The sequence below is a fragment of the Metarhizium album genome (genome assembly GCF_000804445.1).
Source record: "Metarhizium album ARSEF 1941 chromosome Unknown scaffold_11, whole genome shotgun sequence".
Classification (NCBI taxonomy): Eukaryota; Fungi; Ascomycota; class Sordariomycetes; order Hypocreales; family Clavicipitaceae; genus Metarhizium; species Metarhizium album.
This window is the reverse complement of record NW_024467585.1, coordinates 642,689-659,533: the sequence shown is the minus strand read 5'-3', so window position 1 is coordinate 659,533 and position 16,845 is coordinate 642,689. Positions and strand designations below refer to the sequence as shown.

The following is a 16,845-nucleotide window of genomic DNA, read 5'->3' as shown; positions in this document are numbered from 1 at the left end:
ATTCACCGCACCTCGCCGGGGCGTCACGCCAAGCCCGTCGGGTGCGGCGGTTTCCCCTTTCCCTTTGACGTTTAAGCGTACATACATGGTAGGATGCCTGCGTCGGTTTCCTCCAGACGAGGAGGCGCAGCGAGCGGGCGGGCGGACGGGACGGGACGGACGGAGCAAGAAACAAACGTCTGGGGGAGGGGGTGTGGACAACTAGGAAAGATGCAAGACAAGCGAGACAAGCAAGACGGGTGTTTGTATGATGCGCTAGCGGGTGTATTTAGTCTACAGAGTGTCGGTGAGGAGCTTGTTCATCTTGGCGATGCGCGAAGAAACGCTCAGGTCGATGGTGCGGTCGCCGACCTCGACGACGAGGCCGCCGATGATGTCCGAGTTGACCTGGTTGGTGACCTTGAGCTTCTTGCCCTGCCCGACGTACGGGGACTTGGAGACGGCGGTCTCGAGGCGGGCGAGCGTCTTGCCGTCGAGGGGCTGGGCGTCACGATGCCCGCGTCAGCCGGCCGGGCGCAGGGCTGGGTCGGGGGTCCCGGGGGCGGACTTACCTGGGCGCTGGTGACCTTGAGCTCGAGCTCGCCGCGGGCGGCGCTCATGATGGCGGCGAACTTGTCGCAGACGCCCTTTAGGAGAGCGAGGCGGTTGTTCTCGGCGAGCGCGTCGAGGAAGTTCCTGACGGTGTCGCCGCCGGCGCCGGCCTGCCTGGCCAGCTCGGCGACGACGGCGGCCTTGTCCTCGGCGGCGAGGGCGGGAGCGGCCAGGATCTTGGACAGCTTGGCGTCCCTGTCGACGAGGGCGTTGAGGTTGCCGAGGGCCTTGGCGGTGGCATCGAGCGTGGAGGATTTGGCCGCGGCGGTGTACTAGTTGACGCGGGCGGATTAGCTGGCGGTGGTTTCGGCAGCCGGGCGACGCGCGAGGACAACGCGATTGGCGACCAGGGGGGGGGGTTCCGGCAGAGGCCGACTGGCCGTGTTGCGTACCAGAGCAGAGGCATACGTGCCATCGAGGCCGAACACTGCAATCGGGGGTTGGCTTTCGGCAGCGGCAGTGGCAGCGGCAGCAAAGCACCGCACGGGGGCTGCGTGCAGAGTCGCGGCCCGCCGGGGAGCCGCGGTGCGGGCGGCACGGAGAACTTGTCGAGAGAGCATGGCGAGGTTTCCGGACGGGAAATGGTCTGTTCGGAGGGGGGTTGGGGAGGCAGGGCGATATGACAATGTCGATGTCGGCGTTGGTGATGAAGTTCGGTGTCGGCAATTTTGGGATGTTGGTGCCTTACGGGCGAGGCACCCAGAGAATGCTGCCGACCCACTCTTGTCTGGGCTGAGCCGGCTGGTCCCGTCTTTGGTGCCGAGACACGGCTCAAGTCTACAATGCACACGACTTTAGTTTTGACGATGGTAACGACATGCTCGTATTCATGCTCACGTTATTGATTCGTGCTCTCACTATCTATGCGCCTGTGCGGGACCTCGTGCTCCTCGTAGCTGGAAGCGCGTGTGAGCTCATGCCAAGACGCCTTGTCCATCCTTGCCTGAAGGAGGGACGGAAAAAAAAAACACAGAACCCAAATAAAAGCAACAATACCAGTGTTCCCAAACGCCGCGCGACAAATTCTTCGTACAGGAAGAACTCAGTACAGGACTGAGTCCAACGTTCAGTCGCTCTTGAGCATGCTGTCGACAAGGTCGCCCAGAGGACCCCAGTAGTCTCTGCCGCTTGCTAGGCCGTGCTCGTCAACGAAGAGCACGTATTGCTTGAAGCTCGTGTTCAAGTGAGGCTCCAGGCCGAGCTCTCGAATCACGGGGTAGTGGTGGCAGTAGATGTGCGCGTACACGCGGTACATGCGCTTGAAGATTTGGCGGACAAGGGCCGGGAATGACTTGGGGAAGGGAACGCCTGGGCATCGCAATCGCAGTTAGTGCTTTGCCAGGCCGGTACGCGTGAGGCCGCAATACTCACCAATCTTGCTTGGAAGCACGGATTCGTTGTCGATATTGGACTGCACCCACGTCATGAGTTGCTCGATGTACGCCGGGGCGGCCATCTTGGTCGGCTTCTTATAATTTTCGTTGTCTTGCCAGAGGTATTCGAATCTGAAAACGTCAGCCGCCTCGCCTCATGACAACGACGCGCTCGGGGGCCCGTACTCGTCTGTTGCCTTCATCTCGGGGCAGGACTGGGGTGAGCAAAACTCGGTAATGGCTCCGTAGAGCAGGTTGATCTGGTTGTAGAAATCCACCACTGCGGCGCGACAGTCAGCACCCGGAACCATGATCCGCCGCGGCCAGGATGAATCGTCAGACACTCACTGTTGACGGCCAGCCACTCGTTCTCGTCCTCGCCTTCGGGCAGCTTGACCACCTTTCGCAAGCTACCTCCGCCCAACGTGACCTCGGCATACTGTCGGAGCTGGTAGCTGGTGGCGCCGCCGCCCTTGCCCACGCGGGGACGGAACTGATTCTTAGTCCGCTGGTTGCTAGCCGTGGTCTTCAAGTCAGCAATCATGGACTCGGTCGCGGGCATGGTTGGGGAGCCGGCATCATCCTCGTGGACGGCCATGATGGTGTTGTCCAGCGACAACATGGTCGTGACGGAATTGGGGCTCAGGTAACGGAACAAGGCGCTCGCCATGGTGATGAAGAGTCGCACGATGGCCTTTCGCGCTGTATGGAGGTGGGACTAACACGGTGGTCAAGAACTGGGCCATGGCGGCGGTTCTCTGCGTCGCTGAGGAAGGATAGAATGTTGCGAGCCTGGCGCGGGCATTCCAGCCGTTAGCGGGGCAATGAATGACCACGACGAAGACGGACAAAACGGCCTCCTGGGCCTCCTGGGCCTCGCTGGGTCGTCGGGGATTGTCACCTGGTCTGGTTCGGGAGCGAGTGCGGTCTCGGTCTATTACCATGCGGTAACGATGGTTGAGGCGTAGAGATGATGCTGGAACCGGGATAGTCGAGCGCGGTGATGTGGCTGACTGACTGACTTGTCTTGTCGCCGCAGTTGTTTACACGCTTCCTGATTGGGCATGGTTGCCAGGGACTGCGAGCGGTTGGCTGGGCCCCACCAGGACCACTGCGAGTCTGCGACTGCGGCACTGCCTCTGTCGGTGCGGCGCGGCGGTGAGCAGGCCAAGTTGTTGCTGCCTTGCTTGAATTCGGCGGCTGCGTTCACTGTTGATGGCGGACGTATGAGTCTGTCAGGTCGTGCCATGTTCATGGGCTGGCATACAGCGAGGTTGTGAGAGGCTGGAAATGTGTTTCTTCTTGGCATCAATCTGGTCCCATGAAGCGCTGTTGGATGAAACTTGTCCTAGCCTATACTGGTCGGTTGTGCTTAATAATGATAATGATAATACATCTTTGTTCGTACATCACCAGTGTCCTCGGTAGCCACGGCCACGATTTACGCCTCGTCCCCTGCCATCTGCCCTGCCGCCTCCTCTGCCTCCCCCTCTGCCTCCCCCTCTGCCTCCCCCTCTGCCGCCTCCTCGCCCTCCTCTGCCGCCGAAACCCCGGCGGTGGCCTTGGTATTCTGACGGGGGCGGCCCTTGATCTCGCCTCGCCTTTCTATCTTCTGCACTGGCATTCCAGAGATTCCTCAGCTCTAGGAGGCGGCAGAATGCCGCAGTCTGTGGATTTGTATACTCCTCAGGCTGCTCGTCTACAATCTCTGGAGTGCCAGGAACGTGTGGTGGAGCAGTGAGTTCAAAGTTTTCAGGGACCTCAAGCCTGCCCTTGCCGACTATGTTTTCTTCAACCCAGAAGCGTTCGGCCTCAATGAGGGGCAGGTAATGCTCTTCGCCCAGGTCAGGACATGGCTGAGCCCCCTTGTCGCCAATGTTGAGAGTGTTGTGGAAGACACGTGTGATGGCGAGCCACTCGGGGTCATATTCCAGCTGGTAGCGACGGTTTGACGATCTGGGGGGGTACGCTGCGAGGTCCGCTGGGTTGAATGGTTTGACTTCACATAGTTGGAGAAAGTGCCGTCCCGGCAGACACTTGTCCAAAGCTAAGAAACGGACTTGTTTGTTCTTGATGCCCAGGGGCACTGGTTGTCCAGGTCTATGATTGCCTTTAGGTTGTGGCTTTGCGAATGACGCGGGTAACTGTGCCCGAAGTTCCTCGGAAACTTGGTTTGTCTCTCCGGACGTGGAAGCCTCCGAAAATTTCTGCTCTTCATCGTTTTCAGCATCATCATCGTCGTCGTCACCACCCATACCCATACCCAAGTCAATCTCATCGGGGTTTGCTTCTTCCCCTGGCAGCGCGCTATGGTCTCCGCTCGCAACCGCGGACGGCCCAACTGGAGGGGCGTCTTGATACTGTTTGAGAGCCGCGAATTTTATGTGCATGTGTGCCGAGAACCAGTGGGGAGGACGCAGCCGATCCATGACATATTCGGCAGCAATACTTCCCAGCTGCCCACTCTGAGAGTCTCTTCGAAAGTCGGGCTTCTTGCGGAAGAGCCTTGCGGCGTCGCCGTGATTTTCAATGTGGCGCGGCCAATCGTGGCTAATGCCGATGTCGACCTGAGTTTGCAGCAGGAGAAGTTTTCGGACATCAACCTCTCTCACGTGGTAGAATGACTTGACGTCGTCGTCACTGAAGGGGAGTCGCTCGTGATGGGTTTTTTTGTAGTCGAATCCTTTCCAGATGCCGGACATGGCTGCAATGCGAATAGGCCCAAAGCGAACAACGTTTGCGGCGCCCATGTAGTAAATGTTGGGGGCTACCCATCCTCCGTAGAAGAGCTCCCAGAGGTGGGAACTTGCTTCGTGGTTGCCGCCAACAAAGATGGTGAGAAACGGCGCAGTGCGTTTGCCGGCGTAGTAGTCAGGAAAGTCGCCAAGTCGGCGGTACTTGACAGGACAGGACATGACGCTGAGGTCTGCAGCATTGCGCACGGCCTACAACATGTTGGTTGATTGCTCGAGTCCAGCGAGCAGGCGGAAGTAGAGTTGCGTTGCACCTACTTGGAAGTCGCCGCCAATGATGAGCAGGTCTACGCCATGCCAACCGCGAGCCCTGCAAGATTCAGCAACGGCCGCGTAGATGGCGTCGAGTGTGCCGTGCCCCTGGATTGGTTAGCGAGAGAGCGCTTGAACACGGCGTGGAGTGTAGACTCTAGTGGAGATACACTTACGCATCCTTCGACAGCTACCCGGACGCCGTGGGCCTCGATGGCGTTGGACGACATTTCTCTCCTGTAAACCGGCCTGTTTGTTGGATGGCGGCTTGTCGAAGCTGAGATGGCATTGTGGCTCCAGAATTCTCGAGTCTTGCCTCTGAGAGTGGCCCGTCTGTTGATTGGAGGCTCAGTGCCCGATTCGGTAGGAGCTTCCCGGGTGCTTGCTCTTCACCCTTCTTACCTTGCCAGTTGTGCGCCAATCACTTGGCGACTCTCGATTCTCAGCATTTTTGAGCCCGTGACGTTGACAAGGAGTCAGGGAGTCAGTCAGTCCTTTCGGTGAATGGCATCTCGATGACGGAAAAACGCCGGTACCCTTGGGCCTTGAATGTCGTTGACAAGGGGAAAGTGGGATGCCGAGACGTGGCGCATCGACAGGGTCTCATCGTCGCACTCGGCACAGACAACTTCGTCGCGACGTCTTGGTTCGGAAGCCCGCCGAGCTTTTCCGGCACTGACGGGCTCTACACAGTACGGAGTAACGGAGGGATGCTTTCTGGGCTGGGGAGAGTGAGAAATGCTCGATTGGCCCCGGGAAAAACGACGAAAATACGGAGTACTGCCCGTCTGGTCGTGCAAAGAGCTACGTACGTCATGAATAATAACAAGACTACTCCTTCGACTTTCCCATTCCGTTTTCTGGTTTATGAGATGACCCAGGCTGTCCCGGGCGCAGGGAGCCATTCGTCTTGTTCGTTTTGGCATCGCGCTGGAACCGAGACGGGGAGGAGACGCTCCAAGAGCCGGCGTCACAGAAATGACCAACGTCTACGGAACCTTTTCCGAGCCCATGATATCACCATGAGAGTCGCTGCGCGATTGGGTCTTTGTTTCTACTTATCTTTTAAGCTGCTCCACGGCGACATGTCTCGATAGTTTCGAAAGAATAACCTCCGGTCTTGCGGCTATACACAGTACACAACACTTTGAATACTAATTTCGATAACGGCAGCGTGTCCTTTGCAATGATCGCCACCACAAATATCCGCACCGAGGCTCTGGTGGTCCATAAACCAGGCGACGATTTTGTCATGCGACCCGTCATTCTTGACGAGGTCCGCTCGGATGAGGTCCTCGTGGAAATGAAGTACTCGGGCATCTGCCATACGGTGAGAGCTCCAGAAAATAAGCATAAAAATAGAGGAAGAAGAAAAAAAGACTTGGTGTGATTTGAGTAGGATGTTCTGTTCCAGACGGGCAAGATTCCCGGCCCCAAGTACCCAGCCATCTTTGGCCACGAGGGCGCCGGCATCATCAGAGCGCTTGGCAGCAACGTCCAGGACAAGTCTCTTCGGGTCGGAGACAACGTCCTTTTGTCCTTCAACGTCTGCGGCAAGTGCAAGCAGTGTCTCGCTGACAGGCCGTCCTGCTGCCACGTCCACTCCCCCGTGAACGCAGGCTCGGTTCGAGTGTCGGACGGAACGACGCCGGCAAGATTTGAGGACGGCGCTCCCGTGAGCAGCCAGTGTTTCGGCCAGTCTTCCTTCTCACGCATGTCAGTCGTCGCCGAGAGATGCGTCGTCAAGTGCCCTTATCCCGAGTCGCTGTCCTGCTACGCCCCTCTGGGCTGCGGGTTCCAAACGGGCGCTGGCACCCTGCTCAACGTGCTGAAGCCCGACAGGACCAAGTCTGTTGTCATCTTTGGTGTTGGCAGTGTTGGAATCGCTGCCTTGATGGCCGCCGCCTACCTCCAAGTGCGGCAACTCGTGGCCGTCGACGTGGTTGACGAAAAGCTGGCGTTTGCGAGGGAATTCGGCGCCACAGATGTGGTCAATCCCGCGGAACACGCGGATGAGGGGATCGAAGCCACCATCAAGCGAATCACAGACGGCGGTGCCGACTATGCGATTGATTGCACGGGGCGAATCCCCGTCATCGAATCGCTGTTTGGATGCCTGGCCCCAGGCGGGACCGCAACAACCGTCGGAGTGCCACCCCCAAACAGCGTCATCAGAATTGAGCCGCAGACTTTTCTGATGGAGAACAAGAGATATATCGGTGTGCTCGAAGGGGGTTCTCACCCCCAAAAGGTCAGTTGCTGCCATGGTGACTCTGTGGTTTGCACTCTGACGGGCTCATTGTGGGCGTAGTTCATCCCGCAGTTGATGGAGCTTCATCGACAGGGGCATTTTCCCGTTGAGAGATTATGCAAGGTATACTCGGTCAAGGACTTTGAAACGGCACTGAGTGACCTTGGCCAAGGAAAGGTGAGTTTGATTCTGTCTTTGAAAGACCAGGGCGGGTCGTCAGTGTGTGCTGAATGGACGCTGGTTGCTATAGGTGGTTAAGCCGGTCATTCATTGGGACTAGAGAAGCCGCCTTTGTTTGTTTCTTTCTACGGAAAAAGACAATCGGGGTAAGGAATCTCTCAAGCTCAGACGGGGGTCAGGTCTCTCTAGACCGCAGCCAGCACGCGGTTGTCAGCACCGAAGGTAGGCGTCGTAGGGGTCGGCGACTGGTGGATTCGGAGCTGTTGAACAGAGGTGGAGGGACGTGATCTGTCGAAGAGTCCAATTGGTCACCCGGGATGGAAGATGGAAGACGTGGCCAGCCGAGATGGTTGATTCGTAACTCGCACATTGGTATGCCGTGGTTGATGTCTTTGCCGTGTCTGTATTTCAGTACGATGTACGGAGTACACGGTTTTTCAATCCATCAAAAGCCACGAGATTTCGTGACCAACTCCTACCCATGAGAGGTTCTGATGAAGCGGAAATCAGACAACGCATGCATAGTTATCTCATGTTGACGCAGACACAGGCACACACAGGCACACACACACAGACACACACAAGTGTCCACACAACCTGGCAAGGGGATCGCGAATGAGGCTGCCAACACAGCTGCACGATCTTATGCGAAGAAATGTTGCATCACGTTTTCAGAGGGCCGAAGGACGGAACAATACGCTCGGGCTGATGGACATACCGCCATGCACTCTGGATACCAAGAACAGGAGTCTCGTGGCAGGTTTTTGTCGTACCCACGCCATTTCTCAGATGTCCGGGTGAAAGCCGAGAGGTGCAAAGTGTCCAGTGCCCGCGACAAGGGCCGTCGTTGGCCGACCCGAATCAACGCCATCCGCACTTCAGACGCCATGAGCAGAGATTGAGGGAGAGCCGCGCGGACCCTCATGTCGGCGAAGATGCTTGCTTCAGGGATTCTTGGCAAGGCAAGGAAGCCGCAGCGGAATCTTGGCCGAACCTCGTTCGTATCCGACTTTCGAGCTGCGCCCGCTCTGGCTCTCGACACGTAGCATGTCATGTTGGGTCCTAAGCCTCTTGTACGCGTAGACGTGCTCATTGCTCACAGGGGCTCCTCGTCCTGGAATTGCCTGGAACATGGCAGAACATGGCAGTCGAGGTCTGACGTATCCTTGGCGTCAACCGGGCCACGGCCGGGCGGAATGAGTGTCGTCGTACCTTTTGCTCCAAAGGAAGACGCTGCTCTGGCTCTGGCTAATTGGGGCGGCGAATCCATCAAGGGAACTGCGCGGCGCCGCCCCTCGTCACGTTGCGGCCGGGAAGACATGTGTTGTCGAGTCATCCATCGTGGACGAGGCCTGGTTGCTTTAAGCTTTTCTATGCGAAACCGAGCCTAATCACCCGGAGCCGGCGGCGACCTTGTCGCAACCCGGTTGCTGGCGGATCTGCGACAGCAGCGCGCGTTTTATCAAGTACTGCAGCTGCCCATTGCTCTATCAACATGAGACAACAGAGACCACGTCGGCCGTCGTGCTCTGCATTGGATGGCGAGAGGTTGTCTACAGAGACCTCCGTACTCCGTACGCGTGGGCCCAATTTGCCGCACGCCTCCACGCATCGCGGAGCCTCATTTAGATGACACCAGCAAGATTCTGGCTTCTGCATGGGCACCACCACCACGAGTCCTTGATTACCCACACTCACGGCCGGCGTCGGCGCGACGAATGTCATGCTGCTGGCTACGGATCCGCAACATGCATGGCTGCGTCTGCTCTTGATGAGTCTTGGGTAGATTAACATTCATGCGTGCGTACCGAGTACCGACAAGATCTTTTCGAATGCCAATTAAACATGAGTAAAGACATGAGTCGAGGATGCTGCTCTGAGGACACAGGCTGTAGCGGGAGGAAAGCAAGGCCAGCCAAGGCCAGCCAAGGCAAGGCAGAGCAAAGCGCAGAGAGAGAGAGACAGAGAACCGGGCGAGTTGCTGTCCAAGCCAGGTATAAAAGGAGGCTGTCGCCTCGATCTCGCTCTGTCTGGATCGTCCATGCCTCACACCTACCACCAGTATCTGATCCTGTCTTTGTTTTGGCCTTGGCCATCTACTACTTCTATACGTGCACCAATCTTCCACTCACTATGAAGTCTCATGCCCTGCTCATCAGCCTCCTGGCCGGGTCGGCCTTGGCCCTGCCGTCTGCTCCTCGGGCGCTGGGACGACGCTACGATGCCCAACAGGAACCTACTTTGCTTCCGCACGCACCTGCCGCGCAAGAATCCGGTGCCAGTAACAGCCAGGACGATCTCAAGCCACAGGTCGAGGCCCAACCGGAACCTACTTTGCTTCCACACGCACCTGCCGCGCAAGAATCCGTTGCCAGTAACGGCCAGGACGATCTCAAGCCGCAGGTCGACATACCCGAGGACTCGCAAAAATCTGGTGACGACACGTGCGACGAGTCGGTGGGTGCCGTGAAAGAGGGCACCTCCGACACAGAGGGGCTTCAAAAACATGAGCAGGAGGGCACGGGATTCCCAGCTCTCGAAACTAACCCAGAATCCGATGTCAAAATCAATAACCACCTCGGCGACTTCGAAACCCCTGATAAGCAGGCGGAAACGGGATCAACTACCGAAGCTACCCCACAATCTGTGCAAGAACCCGATCCCAATGGCAACGAGGTTTCGCAAGGCAATGTCGACAACAGCGAGGTCGACGACGACTCTGGAAGCTGCGACAATGACGACAGCGATGTCAGCGGCGATGGCATTGGCAACGGCAGCGGCGGCAGCGAGGGCTCTGACCAGGGAGAAGTGGCATCAAATCTCCCAACTAACCCAGAATCCATGCCAGAACCCGACACCAACGCCGACGAGGGCTCTGACAACCAGGGGGAAGTGGCATCAAATCTCCCAACCAAGCCAGAATCCACGCCAGAATCCAACACCAACGCCGACGAGGGCTCTGACAACCAGGGGGAAATGGCGTCGAATCTCCAAACCCCAGAATCCACGCCAGAATCCACGCCAGAACCCAACACCAACGCCGACGAGGTCGAGCATGACGAAAAAGGGGAAAGCTGCGATGATGACAACAACGTCGACGACAAAGACCAGATGTCCACAAGCAGCAGATCAAAGGATGAAATGAATAGCAACGGAGGCGCCAACTGCGACATCGGCAAGGGCATGTCTACCTACTTGGATTGCTTGGCGGACAGCGTGGTGATACCGCCTAGTGCGACTGTTGATAAACAGAAATGCAAGGACAGAATTCTGGGGAGAATCCAAATCACCCCGGGTTTGCAGGAGCAGAGTGCCGAGAATCAGCAGAAGTGGGTCGAAGAAAAGTTCCGTAAATGCGTCGGGGAGTACGATATAAAAAGGCGATGAAAAGGCACCGTTGACGACGGCATCATGGAACCAAGCAGGACACCCGGAAGGGGGCGTCCGACCGTCTGATTTCAGCGGGCCATCTTGGACCGACATGCAGATCCCGTCGAGGCAGAACGCGTTTTCTTTGTATGATTTTCTAGATGCAAAGCCGTAGCCGCAGGAGTCGGACTATCAATACACTCGTTTGCACTGAACTCGGCATCGGGCAGAATCCGCCATGTTCGTATTGTCCGTATCAGAAAAGTAGTCGAATAGGCGCTTCTTGCCGTGACCAACATGAGAGCAGACAGTCCCGGGCTTTGGCGAGAAATACTGGCAGCGGCATCGCAAGGCCATGGGGCACGACCAACTTGGGGGCTGGCATGCAAACTGTCCTTTCCTTTTGTTCTTCCCTTGAAACCCCCGCGCGCGTGTGGTATATCTTTACCTGCCCCTTTTCACGTCTCATGTCCAGCGGGCGTCGGTGGCACCAGGGTCTCGCAAGAAGCATCTTGACTCAGGAGCGTCCAGTCTGATGCCCCGGTGGAGCCTTTGTCCCCTCCTGGGTTTATCTGAAGATTGATCCCTTCGTTGGGATGAAGAAATCCGTGGTGCTCTCGAGACGTCCATTTTTTTCTTCTGGTTCGGCGGTGGCTGGAGCGGCCATCGCCTGCGCTTTTGGCATGCTTGGACCTGATTTTTTCCAACAGAAAGGGTGAGGTGTTCTCCCGTATCACCTGGAGGTTGGGTTCCAAGGACTCAGTGTCGCGTAGCATTCTATACCAGATCAGCACGTGTTGGAAGCTGCTTGGGGATCATGTAGACGTGCCTGTTCCGGCCTGATTCCGTCTCGGGATTTCACCTCGTGAAACGCATTTGCCCAGCCGACCCCTGTAATTGGTCAAGACTGGAGTCATGAGCATACAAACGGCCCTCTCTGGAAAAGTCTTGGCCAGGATGCGATGCAACGAGGTCGTGTCTTTGGCCAGTGTTGTCATGGAGGAAGGACGTCACAGTATTCTGGCCATCGTCCCAGTCAATGCTCTTTGTGAGCTTTAGTATGAGGCGACCAGGCGACTCATGACTTTGACCATCGTTTCCGCGAATCCTGCTCTGGTGCTCCTGATAGAGGTGTTGGACCTTGTCAAATTCAACGAGACTTGAGACAGCCCTACCACCTCAGGCGTGATGTCTGACAAACTCCTCGACATGGCTGATCAGGGCCGCAACAAATACCAACGCCCCGCCATGTGAGAACTAGATGCTTTCAAGTAATGTTCTTCAAGCTTGCGGATCGTCTGGCTCCTGCGCCCAGGATAAGAGTTGAAGTGCTACAGCGGAGACTCGCAAGGTCCCCATGTCCAAGGCCATCGACGGGATGCCAACGACTAGTTGCAGGAAATGGGCCAAGCTATCCATGTAGAGAGTTGAAGAGGTGGAAAGTACAAACGTTTCTTCGCCAACCAACGCAATTTTAGTCCTGGCTTTGCCGTCCACTGGTTTGCGCATCATCAGCCTCATCAGAGTCGGAGTCGTAATCGGAGTACGGAGTCCGAACTGAGACCGTCTAGCCATTCAGTCGGGTCCTTCGCACTACATGATAGAATCCTGTTGAGCTTGCCGCGTCCTTTTCTGTATAGTTCTCTTCCTCCCATAGGTCAGGGTCCATGCCCTGGACGAGCTTTTGCTTTTCTGCATCGCCGTGCTGCCGTATGAACTCTTTAATTTGCACGTTAATAAAGGCCTTCCGCTCTGCACAGAGACCAGAGTTTGACACAAACTCGTTAGCAAAACAGGTTTAGAGTGAAATACCAGAGCAACCGGGGTGGTGATGGATGCGCACTCTGCTCTGGACGGGCTGCGCGACATCGACGGCTTGACGGGGGAGTAGCTTGTGGCGATTCCATGGGAAGAGATCCTGACCCTCAAGGGCCAGAGTCATCACCTAGTGAGCTGGCAACGTCGAGCAGCATTTTGACTTGTGTCGTTAACCTCCTTGCCGTCTCGGTGATGCTGACATGAATTTTGATCAGTAGCTCCTCAGCGTCTTCAGGCTCAAGAGCTTGCAGGTAAGAGGCTAGTTTGATGATTTCTGTTGTGTGGACAACTGCCAGCGGTAGTGAAGTGAAATGCTCGATGCAAGCCGGTCAAGGTCTCTCGTAGCTCTCACTGAAGACGATCAGTTGACGTCACGTCACGTATGACGGGAAGACGGAAGCGTCGTGCGTATGGCTTCCTCGAGACCGTACTGAGGCACTAGTCCAACGCAGGAGTGCCTCCGTGAAAATGGTTTTGAAGTGGCGCTAGAGGTCTCCCATGGACAGACTGAGAAAAGCAACGAGCTTCTTGAGAGAGTCAATAACTTCAAAAGCTGTGTCTGCTTGTCCATCGTCGATAAATCTATTACACGTAGCAACGCTATTAACAATATGTTTTACGTGCAAGACTTGTTGGAAATTCTTCTGTTGTTGTCGCTTATGGACAATATTTCAACCAGTAGTTACGATGTCTTTGTCAAAGGCCTTGAGCACTTCCCTGAGAGCCTTGATCCTCTCTCTAGAGTCGGCGGCTCCTGAGTGAAGGGTGCTGTAGTGAACCTAATGCGGGTGAAGAAGGCTGCGGAAGATGCTGGAATAGAAGCTACAAGGCCTGTCTCAATTGTGTCCATGTACTATGTTTTTGTCTGGAGTATCGCATTTTTTTGAGAGGGCTTTCCGCGGTCTCTCTGCATTTTCGATTCCTGACGTCGTCTCATCCAGCGCCACTGGTGTTGGCCAAACAACTTCTGACTTCTCACTGACCACGTCAAAGGTGCGAGGGTTTTACAAGTGAAAATGTTGGTGAGAATGGACGGGGGGTTATCGTCAACAACGGCGGTGGCTCTGGAGTCGGTCGCCTTACAAATCCTGAACTCCATGCTGGAGTTGGAGTAGGCACCTCCATGGCAGTCGTAGATGTTTGCTAGCGACGGCCCCACATATTTTCATTTTACTGCTCCTTTTGTTAAGGCTGGCTTGTTCACTTTACTCTCGCAATTGTTCGCGTAATGCACCGACTCGAGTCAGACAGGGCTTGAGTTCATCGGCATCAACGTGCGTAATGTTTGCCAGCATGTCATACGAGTCCTGTTTGTACTATGGGTGATTGTAGTAGTGTTGATGTTGCTTTTCAAGGTGTAAGCTCATGCTTTGAAGGCTGGATGAGAGGATTTTGGTATACCATTATGCCCTGTTTCAAACACAGCACTTGAGCAGCTACCCGGCGTTGTATTCAGCAACCCTTGGATCGTGTGGATGGAGGTTGTCGTCGAGCCTCGCCATTGATGAGGATACGGGCTTGTAGATCCTACGAAAAGTCTGTCGAGTTAATTCTCGTTATTTTTTTCTCCACTCGGAATAGGACGATTCGATGGTTTTCGGATTCCAGACCATCGCCTGCTACCATCAAGCCGTTATTCCTTCACCGACTGCTGCAATGGTGGACAAGTATATTCTCCAATACTGCTTGGGTACTAGACGTAATCTACGCAATAAGATTGTAAGCATATATAGAAGCATGAGATGTAGTAAATACACTTTACTTTTCTGTAAGTTTCATTGGCTATTATCCAACGCAGCATGCCAAAGGAAAAGCTCCGACGTTGACGCCGCGACAGGGACCTATGGGCTGCTGTGCACGCGACAGGATGCATTTTGCAGCTGACATATCTCCATCACTCGTACTTGGCATCCCACGGAGGAGGGTTGACACACGCAGGTGCAAGAAGCTCTGACGTGCAAGGAATGGTTGTCAGTTGAAATAATTGATTCTAGGCGCCTGGAGATGTGGACGGTGCAAATGAAGCCTCCGACTGTACGGAGTACGGAGTAGGATCAGCCACAGCCACAGTGGCTTGTCTTGCCCCGCCACTGCCACACAAGGTGCTTGTCGTACTCGGAAAATATAATATGGCGGACTCCGAATCACTTGTTCAACGTCTTGTCGACATGGCTCCGACACGGCACTCAGCTTCTCATGTCTGATCGCTGTCAAATCATCGTGCAGTGACCCGGCTGCTGACGGTCCGTTTCCTCAACATCAGGAATCAGAACCTCGTGCGGGAGTTCTGGAAATCCCGTGCCAACGTGTGCCAACCTTTACTCCGTACGCGCGGGCATCTCAGCAAGTCTAATGCACTGGTCGACGGCAACGGGAACCAAGTCGTCGGCATCATTGACTGGGAAACAGCACCGAACAGCATGGTTCCCTCCGGCGGGGTTGTCAAACGCATCAAATCGACCAACATTGCGCTGCTCATCGCCGTACCTCGTGCCGTACCGACTCCCAGTCCGTGACCGCTGGCAACTTGCAGCGACAAACGTGTCGGGACGTCTCGGGCGTATAGCCCAACGTAGTGACGGCCCTTTTCCCAAGCCATGATGGTTTTCTTGAGAGTGGCACTAGGGTGTTAATCCTGACAATCTGGACATTGTGACGGTGCTGCAACCGATAGGAGAGACAACTTCATACACGGGGAGCCTGGCTTTTTCGGCATCTCAGCATTCGTAGCCAACGGACACGTGGACAGGATCCGCCGCAGCCCTCGTCTGACGACGGACCACCTGAAGCACCATGTTCTAGGAGCCGTGTCCGTTCAGTGCCCAGTCGTGGCCTCCGCCTTCTTGGTGTTGAGGGCCGCCTTGTCCCGACCACAAACAACGTGACGAGAAGACGGCACTGCAAGTGAAAAGGCTCGCCGCGCGCTAGACGGGAGAATCAAACAGAAACGTCTGGGAAGAAGGCAAGCTTTGAAAGGCGCACACAAAGTCAAACGCACAAGGGCATCTCAAATCCTGATACCCGGGCGCGGTGTGTGCAAACGGCATGCAAAACGCGTGCCCGCCGTTTGTACAATGTGAAGATATTTTTCCCAGCTGGAGCACATCAACCAGTCACCTGTGAATGAGCGGCGCAGGGGGCATCTAGCGAACATAATTAATGTGAGATGGGCAGCCGATCCACGTGTCGCATGGAGGCCACAGTCGGGCCATAACAACTACTCGGACCTGTCCTTTTGCTTGTGTTTTTGATATCCCCCATCTGTCTTGTCTTCCAGCTACAGGCGCATACGTCCGTCTACTTGTTGGCATCGGACGAGATTCCTGCCAAGACCCAGACTGATTCCAAGTTCCAACCGCTCCGCCAGCAGCAGTAGCAGCACCATCACCATCACCATCACCATCACCAGTGCCAAAGCACAAAGCCGTCAGCTCTGAAATGACAGAACAACCCATTGGCATCGGCTAACCGACTGGTAGTTGATTCCGGAGACCCCCGTCGGGCCAACGCACCCGTTCCTCTTGCCACCAGCCATGCAGCCGCCCAGGTGCAGGTTGTGTTCCCGCCTCAGCCGCAGGTTCATTGCCAGCCGGTTGAACCAGAACGGAAATGCTGGACGGCCGTACTACTCGTGCCGCCCATGCCACCAATTTCTCGGCTTCGCCGACTACCGGGGCAACCACCCCTGGAATCCGCTATGCCATTGTAAAGAGCCGAGTAGACGACAGGTCTCGAGCTCGGCCAAGGGCCGCAAGGTCCACTTTGTGTGCAGACTGGGCAGGTGTGATTTTTACGAAGAAGAAGTTGACGCAGACAGAAATCCCGTCACCCTGACTGATGAGCTTGTTGGACTATTCGCAAGCCTTATGTACATCTAGTCGGGGCAACGCATTTGTCCTTGGCGTACTCCGTACATCGAGCAAATCAAGCGAGGAGTGGTGCCCAGCTGTATGCCAAGTTGATGCTCTTGTCAAGCATCAAGACGTACTTGTCGACGTCCCATGGCCGCACGTTTGCCATCACTCCTTACCACTTAAGTCGAGGTCGTAGCTGGCGGGTAAAGGGGATGTCCGACTGGATTCTGCCGTTTTGCATTTCAAGGTGTAAACGACGATAACCGCGTCATTGTGCGCCAGATAGACCCATGTCTTGAAATAAAACAAGGTCATCGTCATATGCGCCGAGTCCTGATATAAGCGTTGCCGTTGTCCAAGTCGCAGTTCCACATACACAACAAAACAAAGGTATTTCCCGCGCC

At 55.6% G+C, this 16,845-nt stretch overlaps 5 protein-coding genes across 5 annotated transcripts; 2 read left to right on the top strand and 3 right to left on the bottom strand.

Moving 5' to 3' along the window:
• Window positions 1–273: 273 nt before the first annotated feature.
• On the bottom strand, window positions 274–1,151 carry MAM_04944 (ATP synthase subunit 5; the record flags this gene model as incomplete). The annotated part of the gene is made up of 3 exons (XM_040823742.1): window positions 274–480; window positions 552–863; window positions 984–1,151. The coding sequence occupies 3 exons, from the start codon at window positions 1,149–1,151 to the stop codon at window positions 274–276; spliced, it is 687 nt and encodes a 228-aa protein (XP_040678413.1).
• A 506-nt stretch (window positions 1,152–1,657) lies between these two features.
• MAM_04943 (Mob1/phocein) lies at window positions 1,658–2,634 on the bottom strand (the record flags this gene model as incomplete). The annotated part of the gene is made up of 4 exons (XM_040823741.1): window positions 1,658–1,899; window positions 1,963–2,096; window positions 2,151–2,244; window positions 2,313–2,634. 4 exons carry the CDS (start codon window positions 2,632–2,634, stop codon window positions 1,658–1,660), a joined length of 792 nt encoding a protein of 263 aa, XP_040678412.1.
• A 739-nt stretch (window positions 2,635–3,373) lies between these two features.
• MAM_04942 (lariat debranching enzyme) lies at window positions 3,374–5,199 on the bottom strand (the record flags this gene model as incomplete). Its single annotated transcript, XM_040823740.1, has 3 exons — window positions 3,374–4,909; window positions 4,976–5,077; window positions 5,146–5,199. 3 exons carry the CDS (start codon window positions 5,197–5,199, stop codon window positions 3,374–3,376), a joined length of 1,692 nt encoding a protein of 563 aa, XP_040678411.1.
• Window positions 5,200–6,155: 956 nt separating this feature from the next.
• Window positions 6,156–7,280, top strand: MAM_04941 (Alcohol dehydrogenase superfamily, zinc-type; the record flags this gene model as incomplete). The annotated part of the gene is made up of 2 exons (XM_040823739.1): window positions 6,156–6,299; window positions 6,369–7,280. 2 exons carry the CDS (start codon window positions 6,156–6,158, stop codon window positions 7,278–7,280), a joined length of 1,056 nt encoding a protein of 351 aa, XP_040678410.1.
• Window positions 7,281–9,533: 2,253 nt separating this feature from the next.
• MAM_04940 (uncharacterized protein) lies at window positions 9,534–10,787 on the top strand (the record flags this gene model as incomplete). The annotated part of the gene is made up of 1 exon (XM_040823738.1): window positions 9,534–10,787. The coding sequence occupies one exon, from the start codon at window positions 9,534–9,536 to the stop codon at window positions 10,785–10,787; it is 1,254 nt and encodes a 417-aa protein (XP_040678409.1).
• Between the last annotated feature and the right edge of the window lie 6,058 nt (window positions 10,788–16,845).